At 52.2% G+C, this 13,231-nt stretch overlaps 1 protein-coding gene across 1 annotated transcript; it reads right to left on the reverse strand.

The window, feature by feature from the left end:
* Window positions 1-222: 222 nt before the first annotated feature.
* LOC144179802 (uncharacterized) lies at window positions 223-10,156 on the reverse strand. Its single transcript, XM_077708238.1, has 2 exons — window positions 9,164-10,156; window positions 223-927 (listed from the first exon to the last, which is right to left on the reverse strand). The coding sequence occupies exons 1-2, from the start codon at window positions 10,154-10,156 to the stop codon at window positions 223-225; spliced, it is 1,698 nt and encodes a 565-aa protein (XP_077564364.1).
* Between the last annotated feature and the right edge of the window lie 3,075 nt (window positions 10,157-13,231).

The raw sequence follows: 13,231 nt of genomic DNA on the forward strand, positions 1-13,231 counted from the left end.
AAGCTACACCCTGACACAACAATACCGCAATGCTAGACAAAAGGAACAGAAAAAAAAAACACATAGAAACAACAGAGGTACACTGGTTGCCACTGGCTAGACGATTGTTCATACGGCCACTTCTTCAGTGTTCCGTTTTCGTCTACGCTCACACACTCGCACACACACCGGCACCGGTGGCCTCCCCACGCTGTTCCCCGGCCAGTGCGTATGTCAGAGCCGTTACTGCGCCTCATTCCAGCACTCGTTCGGAAGGCGGAACAGGGTATCCGCGTTGGCGTGTGGCTCGCCTTTCCGGTGTTTTACCACAATGTTATACCGCTGCAATGCCAAGGCCCAACGCGTGAGCTTGGCCCCTTGCGGTACTGTCTGGGTGAGGTAACTGAGTGGGTTGTGGTCGGACACGACTATGACTTGGGCGCCAAATACCCAAGTATCGAACTTCCTCAGACCCCAAATCACCGCGAATGCCTCGCGTTCAATGGTGGACCACCTCGATTGCGTGGGCGTGAAGCGGTGGCTGGCAAATGCTATCGGCAGCTCCTTGCCGTCGTCGGTCAGTTGAGCCAAACAGGCTCCCGCGGCGATGGCTGACGCGTCGGTAAACAGCCAGAAGGGTTTGGTGATATCGGGTGTTGTCAAGGAGGTGGCTTCACAGAGAGCACGTTTTATCATTTTGAAGGAATGATCGGCTTCAGTAGACCATGGGATGCGAGAGGGAGTGCCTTTAGTCGTCAACTGAGTCAGAGGCTTCGCGATGGCGGCAAAGTTAGGTACATAGTCCCTGTAATATCCGCACAGGCCCAGCGCGCTCCTGAGCTCTTTCTTAGTCTGGGGTACCTTAAGCCCTTTGATCGCCTCCAGCTTTGCCGGGTCGGGGCCATGCTTCCCGGAACCCACCACGTGACCCAGGTAGCGGATGGAAGACTGCGCGATCTGACACTTCTCTAAATTCGCCGAGAGGCCCACCGAGGTGAGCGTCGCAAACACGGCGTCTAACTGCCGCAGGTGCTCGGGCAGCGACTCGCTGAAAACGGCAATGTCGTCGAGGTAGGCGCAAGCATAACCCTCATGAGGTGCGAGCAGCTGGTTCATGATTCGCTGAAAGCTGGCGGCTGCATTTCGCAGACCAAAAGGCATCACCCGCCACGCGAACTGTCCCATGTGCGACACGAACGCGGTAGCCAATTGAGAACTCTCCGCCAGTGGTACCTGCCAATACCCGCGTCGTAGGTCGATCAAGGTGATGAAATGTGCCTTGCCTACCTTCAAAACCAACTCCTGCGGGCAACCCATAGGAAAAGCATCGGGCTCGGTGATCGCGTTTAGGTTCCGATAATCGACGCACATTCTTATCGTGCCATCCTTCTTCGAAACGCACACCAACTGGTGGGCGGAAGGACTTTCGCACCTGTATATAAGGCCTAGCTCTAGCAGTTCGTTCACCTGCTTCGTCACCTCTCCCTTCAATGCCTCCGGCATGCGGTACGGACGGTTCCGCTTCAGTTCCGCGCCCTCGATGAGTTTAATCCTGTGCTCTCCCACCCTAGCGATTCTTAAGTTTCCGGAAAACAGGGGGGCATAGTGCTGAAACAATTCGCTTATGCTGACCCTATCCTCCGGGCGTAGGTGCAAGGTTTTCTCCTCAGGGAGCACTGAGGCAACCTCAGCCGCAGCGATTTTCCTGGGCACGTATTCGACTTCTCCGAAGTCCTGGTCGTCATGAAATATGACGCCAATGTTCTGCACTCGGCAGGTGTAGGGTCGCAGTCGGTTACCGTGGACCAGCATACGTGCTCCCTCCGGCTTTTCTACATAGTAGGAATGCTGCCTGTATTTCTCCCTGACTGTATACGGACCCAACCACTTAGGGTATAACTTTCCGGGTCGCTTATCATCGAACACTAGCACCTGGTCCCCGGGGTGGAAGGACTTCGGGGTAGTGCGTAGGTTGTAGTGGGTAGCGTATTCGTGCTGGCGCTTAGCGCTAGTCCCTTCTGCAGCTTCGGCCGCTTGTTGAAGTTTTCGCCTCAATTTTAGCAAGTATTGCTCGGGACTCTCAGCTAGGGCGATCGGGAGCTCCTGTTCTCCTGTCCACGAGCGTTGGAGAATAGCTAGCGGGCCGACCGGGTCCCTACCATACAACAACCGAAATGGGGACACCCCGGTTGTGTCATGTGGCACCTCGCGGTAAGCCCAGAGCAAAAATGGGGCGAACTTATCCCATTCGCCCGCGTGTTCGCCTACCACATGGAAAAACATATTTTTGAACACCCGGTTCCAACGCTCTACCGCTCCGTTGCTCTCAGGGTGGTCGGGAGTAGAGAACCGCGGGGAACACCCGAGCCGCGCCAGAAACTCGGTGGTGAGCTGCGCGGTAAAGTTTGTCCCGCAGTCTGAGCTAACTACTTCCGGGACTCCCGTCCTAACGAACACCGTCAGCAGCGCGTCGCAGGTAGCCTTCGCGGTCAATGATCTTAGGCAGACCACCTCCGGCCAACGCGTACACAAGTCCACGACGCATAACGCGTATCGGTATCCGCGTCTCGAAGGTGGGTCTATCGGCCCCACCACGTCGATGTTCACTTTTTGGAATGGGTATTTTGGTCGGCTTAGCGGAGCTATCGGCATGCGGTCTGTTAGTCGCCGGTCTGACCTCACCTGACAACCGTGAGAGCTGTTGCAACACTCCTAGATGTCCTTCTCCATGCCTGGCCAATAGAAGCTGTACTTTATTCTAGCGCTCGTTTTTCGACAACCTAGGTGACCACCCCAGGGCGATTCGTGAGCCAGTCTGAGTACTTGGCGGCGACGCGCCACTGGCAAAACCAACTGCTTGATCGGCTCCCCCAGCACCTTGTCTCGGTGGTAGAGCAAGCCGTCGATAACCAGCATGCCTCCCTTCCCGTCGGCTGCATCGCGCCACGCTTTTTCGAGGGTTGCGTCGCCCTTTTGCTCTGCTCTAAGCACTTGGGTGTCACTCGCGGCAGGCTCTCGCTCGTGAACGCTATCACCCGCGTCGCCGTCAACCTCACCGGTCACCGCTTCGTTCGCGTTTTCCTCACCCTGTTCCAGGGTTTCTTGGGGAGCGTCTGCTTCGTTCAGCTCAAGCGCGGCTACCAGCTCGTCGCGTTTCGTCGGGGGCGCGACCATGCCGGTTGCCTCCTGCTCCTGATCTCGATTTTCCTGCAGAACGCCCCAATCCTCCGCGGATAGCAAACAGTCTGTACGCGATGTTAGCTTGTCGGTGAGTGCGCAAAGCACTGGAGTCCCTTCCCCGATGTTGGAGAAAATCGCCTGGCCCGCCCTTAGTGCAAGCGGGAGGACTACTAGCTTAGCCCCCCGCACGGGGCACCTTGAGTATTCATGGTGACGGTGAGCAGCGACACCGCGGACCCCGAGCTCCCAACATAAGCCGTGTCCAACCGTGGCGAGGTGTTTAAAGGTGAAGGGTAGAAGCCGTAAACGGTGGCCGTCGGAGCCTTGGTCAAGCTCCGGCCGATGGGCTCCCTGCCTGTCTACCAGGCAGGAAGCTCCGGGACCTCTTTGACTACCAGGGTAAGGTCAAACGAGAAAGTACCCCCATCTCCATGCTTTCCAATCTATCACATGGCATTTTCCAAACCCCCCTCCAAACGTGATCGGCCCCCGAAAAGGGGCCGCACCGAAGCTACATTCCCACCCTTGTTAACACTTGCACACCAAAAGCCAGATAACTATCCGCGATTCTTGATTGTTGAATCTCTTAACAAGTCGAATCCTACCTCCTCCCAGTCAGTGTTCCTTATCACCAAATTCCTTGAAGGCATCCTGGGCAAGTCTTTCAAAGCCAAGAAACTGAGAACCGGCGAAGTCCTGGTCGAGGTGAACACTCACCAGCAAGCCAAAAGCCTCCTTACCCAGAATCGCATGGCAGATCTGGACATCAGAGTCACACCCCACCGTAGCCTCAATAGCTCTCAGGGTGTGATCTCTGAGCCAGATCTGATAAATGAGACAGAAGCCGATCTGCTCGAAGGTTTGAAAGGCGAGGGCGTGACGGCAGTGAGGCGCATCACCATGCGGCGAGATGATAAGCAAATCATGACAAAGCATATAATCTTAACATTTGACCGTTCCTCACTCCCCGAATCCATCAAAGCAGGTTTCATTCACTGTTCTGTCCGGCCGTACATCCCGAACCCGCGGCGCTGTTTCAAGTGCCAACGGTTCGGGCATGGCACCACCTCCTGTCGTGGAAAAACAACGTGTGCGAAATGTTCATCGCAAGATCATGAGACAGATAACTGCCAGGCTGAACAATTAATGTGCAGCAACTGTCATGGACCTCATGCTGCGTACTCCCGCACGTGTGAAATGTTCCAGAGAGAAAAAAAGATAATCAACATCAAGGTAACGGAAAACATCACTTTCCCAGAGGCGCGGAAGAGGTTCGCCTGTTTCCCTCTGGGGAGGTACGCCGACGCAGCTCGCCGGGGGGTGGAGCGGCGTCTGGTTTCTGCGGGGACCCAGTACCGCGAGTCGGACTTGGTCCCGCCCCCGCCCCCCGCTGGGTTGCCTCACGCAGCCCAACCCGGCACCACGCCGCTTGCTGAGGCAGCAGCGGTTGTGGTGCAAACCACTTCTATCGGGACCGGTGCCGCTCCCGCCTCTGTCTCCCCGTCCTCCAGTCCGTTGGAGGGTACCGAGGTGATGGACACCACGGGCCCCGCACCGGCTCCCACCGTCACCGCACCACCCGTGCCACCTCTGGTGCCCCGGACGCCCTCGGCGGTGGCGGCTCAAACGAAGGGCTCCCGAGGGGGGGCCAAGTCCGGGGGGCCCGGTCCGTCCGGCACCCCTCGGACATCCGACGACGAGATGGATGTCGGGCCGTTCCTGCCTGCAACGCAGCGCAAGGAGCGGCCTCCGACGCCCAAGCCAGCAGCAGAAAGGCCCAAAAAGCCAAATCCTAGAGTAACAGCCCCGAAAGACACATGAACACACATACACACAGACTTCAGTAGCTTCTAAATCTCCATAATGGGAAGAGAAAATATTACTCAATGGAACTGTAGAGGCCTCATTAAAAATCTTGATGATGTCCATGAGATATTGCATTCAAACCAGCCAAGTGTGATGTGTCTTCAGGAGACGCATTTGAATCCCCATCACACAAATTTCTTAAATAGGTACATGGTATTCAGAAAGGATAGGGTTGGCTGCACACACTCTTCGGGCGGTGTAGCCATAATAGCCCGAAAATCCCTAGCATGCCATCCTATCACTCTCAACACCGTCCTTGAGGCTGTAGCAATACGCACAATAATTTTTAATAGGTTGGTAACGGTATGCTCAATTTACATTCGTCCTGATTATGCACTTTCCAGCTCTGACTTCGAGGCGCTGGTCGACCAGCTGCCCGAACCGTACATCCTAACAGGCGACCTTAATGCACACAACTCTCTTTGGGGCTCCTCCAGAACGGATGCCCGAGGTCGCGTGATAGAGAAATTTCTTACATCGTCAGGAGCATGCCTTTTCAACAAAAAGCAGCCTACATACCATAACTTAGGACATAATACATACTCACATCTCGACTTGGCTATTGGTTCTGCAATTCTCTTTCCATGTCTTGAGTGGGGCGTGGGCACTGACCCATATGGTAGTGACCATTTCCCCACTTCCCTAGCATATATAGGTAAAGGCCCATGCAGTCCATCTTCCCATAAAAGGTTTAATGAATCAAAAGCAAACTGGAGAACATTCACACAAACATCTCAACTACACCACACATCCATAAAACACCTACACGTGGAGGAAGCCGCCCAACTCGTCACAGCGCACATCCTCGACGCCGCCGAAAAGTCCATTCCCCACGCCTCTGGTGCCCCGCGCAACCAGAGGAGGCCATGGTGGAATGAGGACGGCAGGCGGGCGCGAGGGGCCCAGAACAAGGCGTGGGGTGTCCTTCGCCGGTACCCCACATCAGATAATCTCATTTCGTTTAAACGGGCCAAGGCTTTTGGGAAGCGAGTGCGCCGTGAGGCGAAAAGGGAGAGTTGGCGCACCTTTCTCACTTCCATCAACTCGTACACTGACACGCGAAAAGTATGGACACGAATACATAAACTAAAAAGACAACAGACACACAGCCTGCCCCTGGTTAGTACCACAGGGGACACACTGGAAGACCAGGCTAACACACTCGCACAACACTTCCAACATGTGTCCAGTTCAGCACACGACACCAACACTTTCATAAAACACAAAACATCCTGTGAGAAGAAGTCCTTGAGAGACAGTAATAAGTCGACCTCATCTTATAACACCCCCTTCTCACTGCATGAGCTGAAGATCGCACTTAGTACTTGTAAACCTTCAGCTCCAGGCGCAGACAACATTACATACACTATGATTCAACACTTGCACACAGACACACTTGAAACCCTCCTTCACCTCTATAACAAAATATTTATTTCGGGGCACCTCCCAGGGTCATGGAGGGAGGCCATCGTAGTGGCCTTTCTGAAAGAAGGGAAGAACCCTTCCTCTCCCACAAGTTATCGTCCCATCGCCCTCACAAGCTGCCTGTGTAAGCTGTTCGAGAAGATGATCAATAGGAGACTCATGTACTTCTTAGAGTACAACCGTCTTCTCGACGGCTGCCAGGCTGGCTTCAGGGCTGGGAGATCCACCAATGATCAACTGGTTGCATTGGAAACATATCTAAAAGATGCCTTCATTCATAAGCAGTATTGTTTAACAGTCTTCTTCGATATGGAGAAGGTCTGTGACACGGCCTGGCGGTACGGCATCTTGTGTGACCTCAAGTCGTTTGGTGTTTCCGGCAACATGCTGAATACGCTCAGTAGCTACATGTCGGAAAGGACCTTTCGAGTGAGGGTTGGCACTGCCCTTTCGAATGTATACGTGCAGGAAAATGGCGTCCCTCAAGGCGGTGTCTTGAGCTGCACACTGTTTATTGTTAAGATGAACTCACTTCGAAAGGCATTGCCACCAACCATTTCCTGTTCCATATATGTAGATGACGTTCAAATATCTTTTAAGTCCTGTAACTTCTCAGTTTGTGAACGCCAAGTCCAGTTTGGGGTGAACCAACTTGCTGCCTGGGCAGACACAAACGGTTTTAAACTGAACCCTGGAAAGAGTACTTGTGTTGTGTTCTCCCGCAAGCGCGGGATTAAGGCAGAACAGGAGATCACCCTTCATCGCGCTTCTATCCCTGTAAAAAAGGAGCACAAGTTTTTAGGTGTCATATTTGATGAAAAACTTACGTTCATACCACACATCAAACAACTTAAACATAAATGCCTGAAAACACTAAACATTCTCAAAGTCCTCTCCCACCAGTCGTATGGTGCAGACAAAGAACTCCTTCTTCGCGTCTTTACCGCCTTAGTCGGGTCTCGGCTATACTACGGTAGCGTTGTGTATGGGTCGGCATCAAAAACAGCACTAAAAATGCTTGACCCAGTTCTCCATTTGGGCCTGCGCCTTGCGTGTGGTGCGTTCCGCACTAGCCCGGCCCAGAGTCTGTACGCTGAAAGTAACAAGTGGTGCCTGGAACATCAACGAATGTACATAGATTTATTGTATGCTTTTAAGGTCTCATCATTCAATAACCATCCTTTTAAACCTGTCCTCAACGATACATCAACAACCCAGCTATTCTCAAATCGTCCATCTGTTCCTTTGCCCTACTCTCTGAGGGTGAGAGAGGAAGCTTCAGGTATTTCCGTTGGGTTTTTAGATGTCTGTACATCATCATCATTTTCTGACGTTATACCACCATGGCAACTGCAGCCTGTTTGTTGTGATGTTTCTTTCATGAAAATAGATAAAAACAGGGTTCCGAGAGCTGCGATTGTGCAGCATTTCTTGTCGCTTCAGGATAAATATAAATGTGCCGAATTCTATAGCGATGCCTCGAAAACTTCAACAACAGTGTCGTGCGCCGCTCATGGTCCCAACTTTATTGCTTGCAGAACCATGAGTGTACACACCACTATCTTCTCTGCAGAAGCATGTGGCATCTTACTCATCGTTCAGCACATTCTTAAAATACAAATTCCTAAGTCCGTCATCTTCACAGACTCTTTGAGCGTTGCGCGTACATTGTCTTCACACAGACCCAGGAAAAACCACATTGTCAATCTTGTCTTTAATTTCATAATGTCAATATATGCAAATAATCTTCAACTGATCCTGTGCTGGGTTCCAGGCCATGCTGGAATCGCGGGGAATGAGACCGCAGATGAAATGGCCGCCACTGCTGCACTTGCAAACACAATGGACATAACAACAATACCCTACACTGACCTCAAGCCACACATCCGACAACACCTTCGCAAAACATGGCAAGCCGACTGGAATACACAGACAGACAACAAGTTACACATAATAAAGCCACACTTAGGACAATACACTAGTGGCTCACACAACAGATTCATCGAAGTTGCCCTAGCTAGATTACGGATAGGCCACACACACGCGACCCACTCCCATCTGCTCACTGGATCTCCAAGACCCCTGTGTAGCAGGTGTGGGGAGGGCCTATCCGTACTTCACATCCTCATTGCATGCAAAGCACTCCAGACAACAAGACGCAAGCACTTCCCTCAACTCTACAGACAACACATTCCACTACACCCAGCACTCTTTCTAGCGGATGATCCCGTGATTCCTGTGCAGCGCACTTTTAAGTTTCTCAGTGACATCAAGTTTTTACATCTCATTTCCTATCACGCGTAGTTTTTTAAAGCTTTATTTCATACCACGCACCATCACAACCTGGCCCTTTACACCAGCCATCCTCACTGTCTTTTATTGATTTTACTTTTGTTCTTGCTTACTGATTTCAGTGTCTACGTTTTCACCTCTCATATTTAACCACTGTTTTGGCGCTCTTTGCCCCAGTTGGCCTTGCGCCATTAACATCCAACCATCATCATCATACTAGCTTAGCCTCGACTTGTTCCCCAAACGCGGACGCAAGCTTCACGGTGCCGTGAGACTCCGTTAGCGCGTCGGGCACGATGCTCTCCCGCACGACAGTGATTTCTGCCCCGGTATCCACTATAGCGCTTATCTCTTGGTTCCCACAGTGCATGGTTACGCTCGTTAAGCGATCCCCCACACCTGTAGGTCCCTCGGTGGCGACCCGCGCGATTAGCCTTTCTGTGCGCGCTGGCGCGTTTGTCGCGGCTGTCTGTCGCTCCCGGACACGTGGGCAGTTCGGGCGCAGGTGACCCTCCGCGCCGCATTCGAAGCATGCGTTAGGTTTCCCCTTGCTCTGTTGGTTAAACCTTGTCTTGGGCCCCTGCGGAAGTTTCCGTGCCCCCTTCGGGTTGTCACCGCTCGGCTTAGTCGCCGGTTTTTCCCCGTTGGTCACGTTAGCCTCAGCGCTAGCGTCTTTGTTTCCTGCGGCACCCTCAAAGGTCTGCAGCAGCTTCGCGGACTCTGATGCGTCAAACCAGCTGGCCCCCTCACGCAGCCTCACGTATTTCAAAGCCTCCTCGGTCAGCCCCGTCTTCAGCTGATCGGCCACGAGCAGGTCCAACAGCTTTTCGAAGGTTGACACACCTCTCGCTTCCCCGTAGAAATTTAGGTAGCTGCGAAGGCGGGTAGTGAAGCTTTTCCACGTCTCCGACTTACGCTTGCGGGCCCCGAGGAACCGCTTTTGGTACTCTAAGGGCGAAAGCCTCAGCTCCTCAAGTACCACCTCCTTGACCGATTCGTAGTCGCGGTGCTGAGCGGGAGTTAGTCTCGTTGAAAGGTACTCGACCCTCTCGGCGATAATGGGAAACACTATCTGCCCCCAGAACTCCTTAGGGACTTCGTATGCCAAGAGGGTGCTTTCAACCGATTCAAACCAAATCGGTTTTTCCGCGTCCGTAGGGAATTTTTGGAATGCGCCTGCCAGCATTTTCGCGTGGTACCGCAAACCATTGTTCCTACCGCGCTGAGACGCACTGCCAGCTGGGCTGGGCTCACGCGATCGAGAGGCACTGTTCGCAAGAGCAAGTTCCAGTTTTAGCGTTTTTCGGCGCTCCCTTGCCATTTTCAAGTTGTACTCCATCTGGCGCTCTGAGAGGACCTCACTTTGTACGTCGCTACCGCCACTACCACTCTCGTTATCCTCGTCGCCAGACATGTTAGCCCTTTAACCCGCTATCTCTGGCCCACACACAGCTCTGACACAACAGTGGCAGCGGGGAAAGAAATGAGGAGACTCACCCACTTTAGCTGCGTCAAGTGTGGCTAGCGGCCTGTGGTCGCTCGAGGTTTCCGCGGTTCGGCGTTCCCGCCAGGCTTCCTAGTGATGCTGTCGATCGGTGACTCCGCCCAGGGTGGTTGTGGCTCTGTCGACGTTCGGCTGCTCCGCAGCCAGGGGCGACGATCCGAGATCTCGCCGCGGTGAAGTTCTGCCAAATTGTTTCGCCCGAGGCGAATCGCCAGAGGCGATGCAGGTGTCGTACCGTTGCTTCCGGATACCAGCCTGTCCGACTGCGCCAGTAAAGTTTTCCTTCTCACTCTTCCCCAAAGGTGGATCCGCTCGTACCGCCGTCAGCCGATGAGGACCAGACGAGATGTTCGCCGGTGCGGCTGACGATCTGTTAAGCCGCCGGAGGCGGCCGTCGAGGAGTCGATGGGTTCGGTGGTTGCTGGATTCCGGTAGCCATTAGACGCAGGCTTGGGTACGATATAACTTGGCGTTTATGGGCAGTACTATTTACAAGAGAAAGTTACAATATTTACATAAAATGGGGTAACTCGTTACAACTCTAGGCATAGCCGAAGGTACAGGGTACCTACAAACGAGAATGGACCCAAGTGGTGGATCTTAGAAGAACGCTCGGCATAGCCGATGGCGCGAAGCGCCTGCAAGAAGTAAAATCCGACCCCCGGTAATGGGGTTCCTAGCATTTATAGGATTTGGGCAGCGCCCCTGCTGGTGCGAGAGTGCACATGATGTCAGGCGGATATCCGGGCTGACATCAGGGTGACATCAGCTCTCAAAGCCCCGATTGGTCCACTACAAACAAATAAAACACACACAAAAAAAGAACTAGCCAATCGTAAACATGTCAACCCCGCGGTCACATGACCCGATAATCTCTCTCATGCAACTCCTAGTCAGCTTTCCGCGAACGTTATTGCCACCGCTAAGCCAAGCCAAGGCCTCGGCTACACAAAGTCGCATACCGTGAGGAGTAGTCACCCCACTAGGTTGTACGGGCGGTAACTGCTCCAAAGCGAAAGCCGGACGGCTTAGAACGGTCTAGACTAACCCCTTACAGCAACGTCTTAACGTCTCGCCGCTTCGCTTTTGTCCACGGGCGCTCGCCGGCACAATGAGGGAGTCGGGGCTAATCCCCTCCCGAGGCCAAGGATGGCCGCCGCCCGACCCGCGGGAAGAGCTGACCGCATACCAGCGCAACGAAGGTTCTCGGGAAAAGCACCCCCTCCTCTCGCCGCACAAAAGGAAGGAACGCGAGGCATGCGCTCGCGGCTTCCCACTTCGCGTCTCGCCGGTAAACAAAACGAGAATTACGCAGCGGGCTTACAATAGTCCTTGCGTTGTGCTCTGAGTTGAGGTTTTCTGGTGCCGCTGTCTCCTAATTCTGTTCATTTATTATTTGTTACTTTGCGCGATGCTTATCTACTTTGGAGTATACATGGGCCAACTCCTGTAAAATTTTTTTTTGTGATGAGACAAACAACAAGAACCGATTTTTGTCAAGTATATTTTATTTACCGCAAATCAAAGGGCCTCACTAAAATACCTCAAACTGAAACAGTTTCGCTGAGAGTGCTTAGAAATTCTATAACGTATTTTTACATCTGCCAGCCATACGCGTCTCGCCAAACGGAATTCTGACAACCAAGGTGGTGAGCCGTGCGGCAATACACTTTTAACTGCACGTAGAGAATACGAGGTGTTTACGAACGTTTCCGTGGCTAAAAAACAATTATGTGCAACCTTTCATATTCCTTCACGCGGATTTTAAATCACGCGTTGAAATCAGCGGAATTGCTTGGACACGTAAGGTACTATCACGTTTACAGTCAAACCTCGTTATATCGAACAGTGCGCGAACCGTGAAATAGTTCGATATAACCGAAATTCGATATATAAAATTTGATCAAAAACGCGTCAAGATGCAGCGCGATTCAATCACTAATAAGGCAACGACAAGAATTACTACTCACATGAAGCGTTAAAGTGAACTATTTATTCCCAGGGGAAAAAAACTGCACCAGCGTTGACTGTTTATTCGAGTTGACCATCACTACGCCGCACGCGGCTGACACAGCGCCTTGCAAACGCAGTCACGTAATTGCGCGAACAGTGTCCGCTAGTTTAAACCACGCACGACGCTGAAGAGTTCGTTAAGGCGTTGGGGCTTCAGCTTATCGACTGAAACAAGGCAAGACGATGACTGAAGCTGATGAACAACGACTGATCCAACTGGTGAACCGGCTGAGCCTGAGTCAGCCAACTGCGTATGCCGCCTAGCCTGAATGGCGCTACCAGCGCCTCAGGCATGCGTTTGAGTCGCAAACGCCTGCTGCGCCACCGCTATTCTCCCCTGCGTTGCGGGAAAGCCTGCCGCCTGTCTCCGGAGCGCGCGCTTTCGGCCGGCGGTGAGTTCGATATATCCATTTCTTAACCGACCGAGTTCGATACAGAAAATTAAAAATACATGTAATTCTTTTAAAAAACTGACAATGGTTCGATATAAGCAATAATTCGATATACCCGTGTTCGATATAACGAGGTTCGACTGTACACACTAAATGGCGCAAGCTTTCAGACTTTAGAAATTTAGGGCGAAAGTAAATATATTTCCACCTTTTTATTCAGAAACTCTTTGCGGTACCCCACTGTATAGAACGCTGGTTTTCATATTAGCTAGAGTACATGCCCTCGACAAAAATCGGCTTTCTGTCCCCTTTACGCATTCTCACTACACGACGCGCTATAAAGAGCACACCGCGAACATAAAATTATTTCTATTGCACAATTTATTCAAGGTAGCAGGGGCCTGTAATGACCAGACATTCATTACTAAGCGTTGTTAAGGACGAGCATCGTGCTACGTAATACCTGCGATTTGCTCGACTTAAGTGCACTCTTCAGATATTTTGTCATCACACATGTAGAGAGCCTTATGACGAAAAAAATTCTTCTTGAGCGGGTGTGTTCAACTGTCCAAATCTTGTC

Source organism: Haemaphysalis longicornis, unplaced genomic scaffold, assembly GCF_048455015.1.
Source record: "Haemaphysalis longicornis isolate Haplotype H1 unplaced genomic scaffold, Haemaphysalis longicornis Haplotype H1 scaffold_4, whole genome shotgun sequence".
NCBI classification, from domain to species: domain Eukaryota; kingdom Metazoa; phylum Arthropoda; class Arachnida; order Ixodida; family Ixodidae; genus Haemaphysalis; species Haemaphysalis longicornis.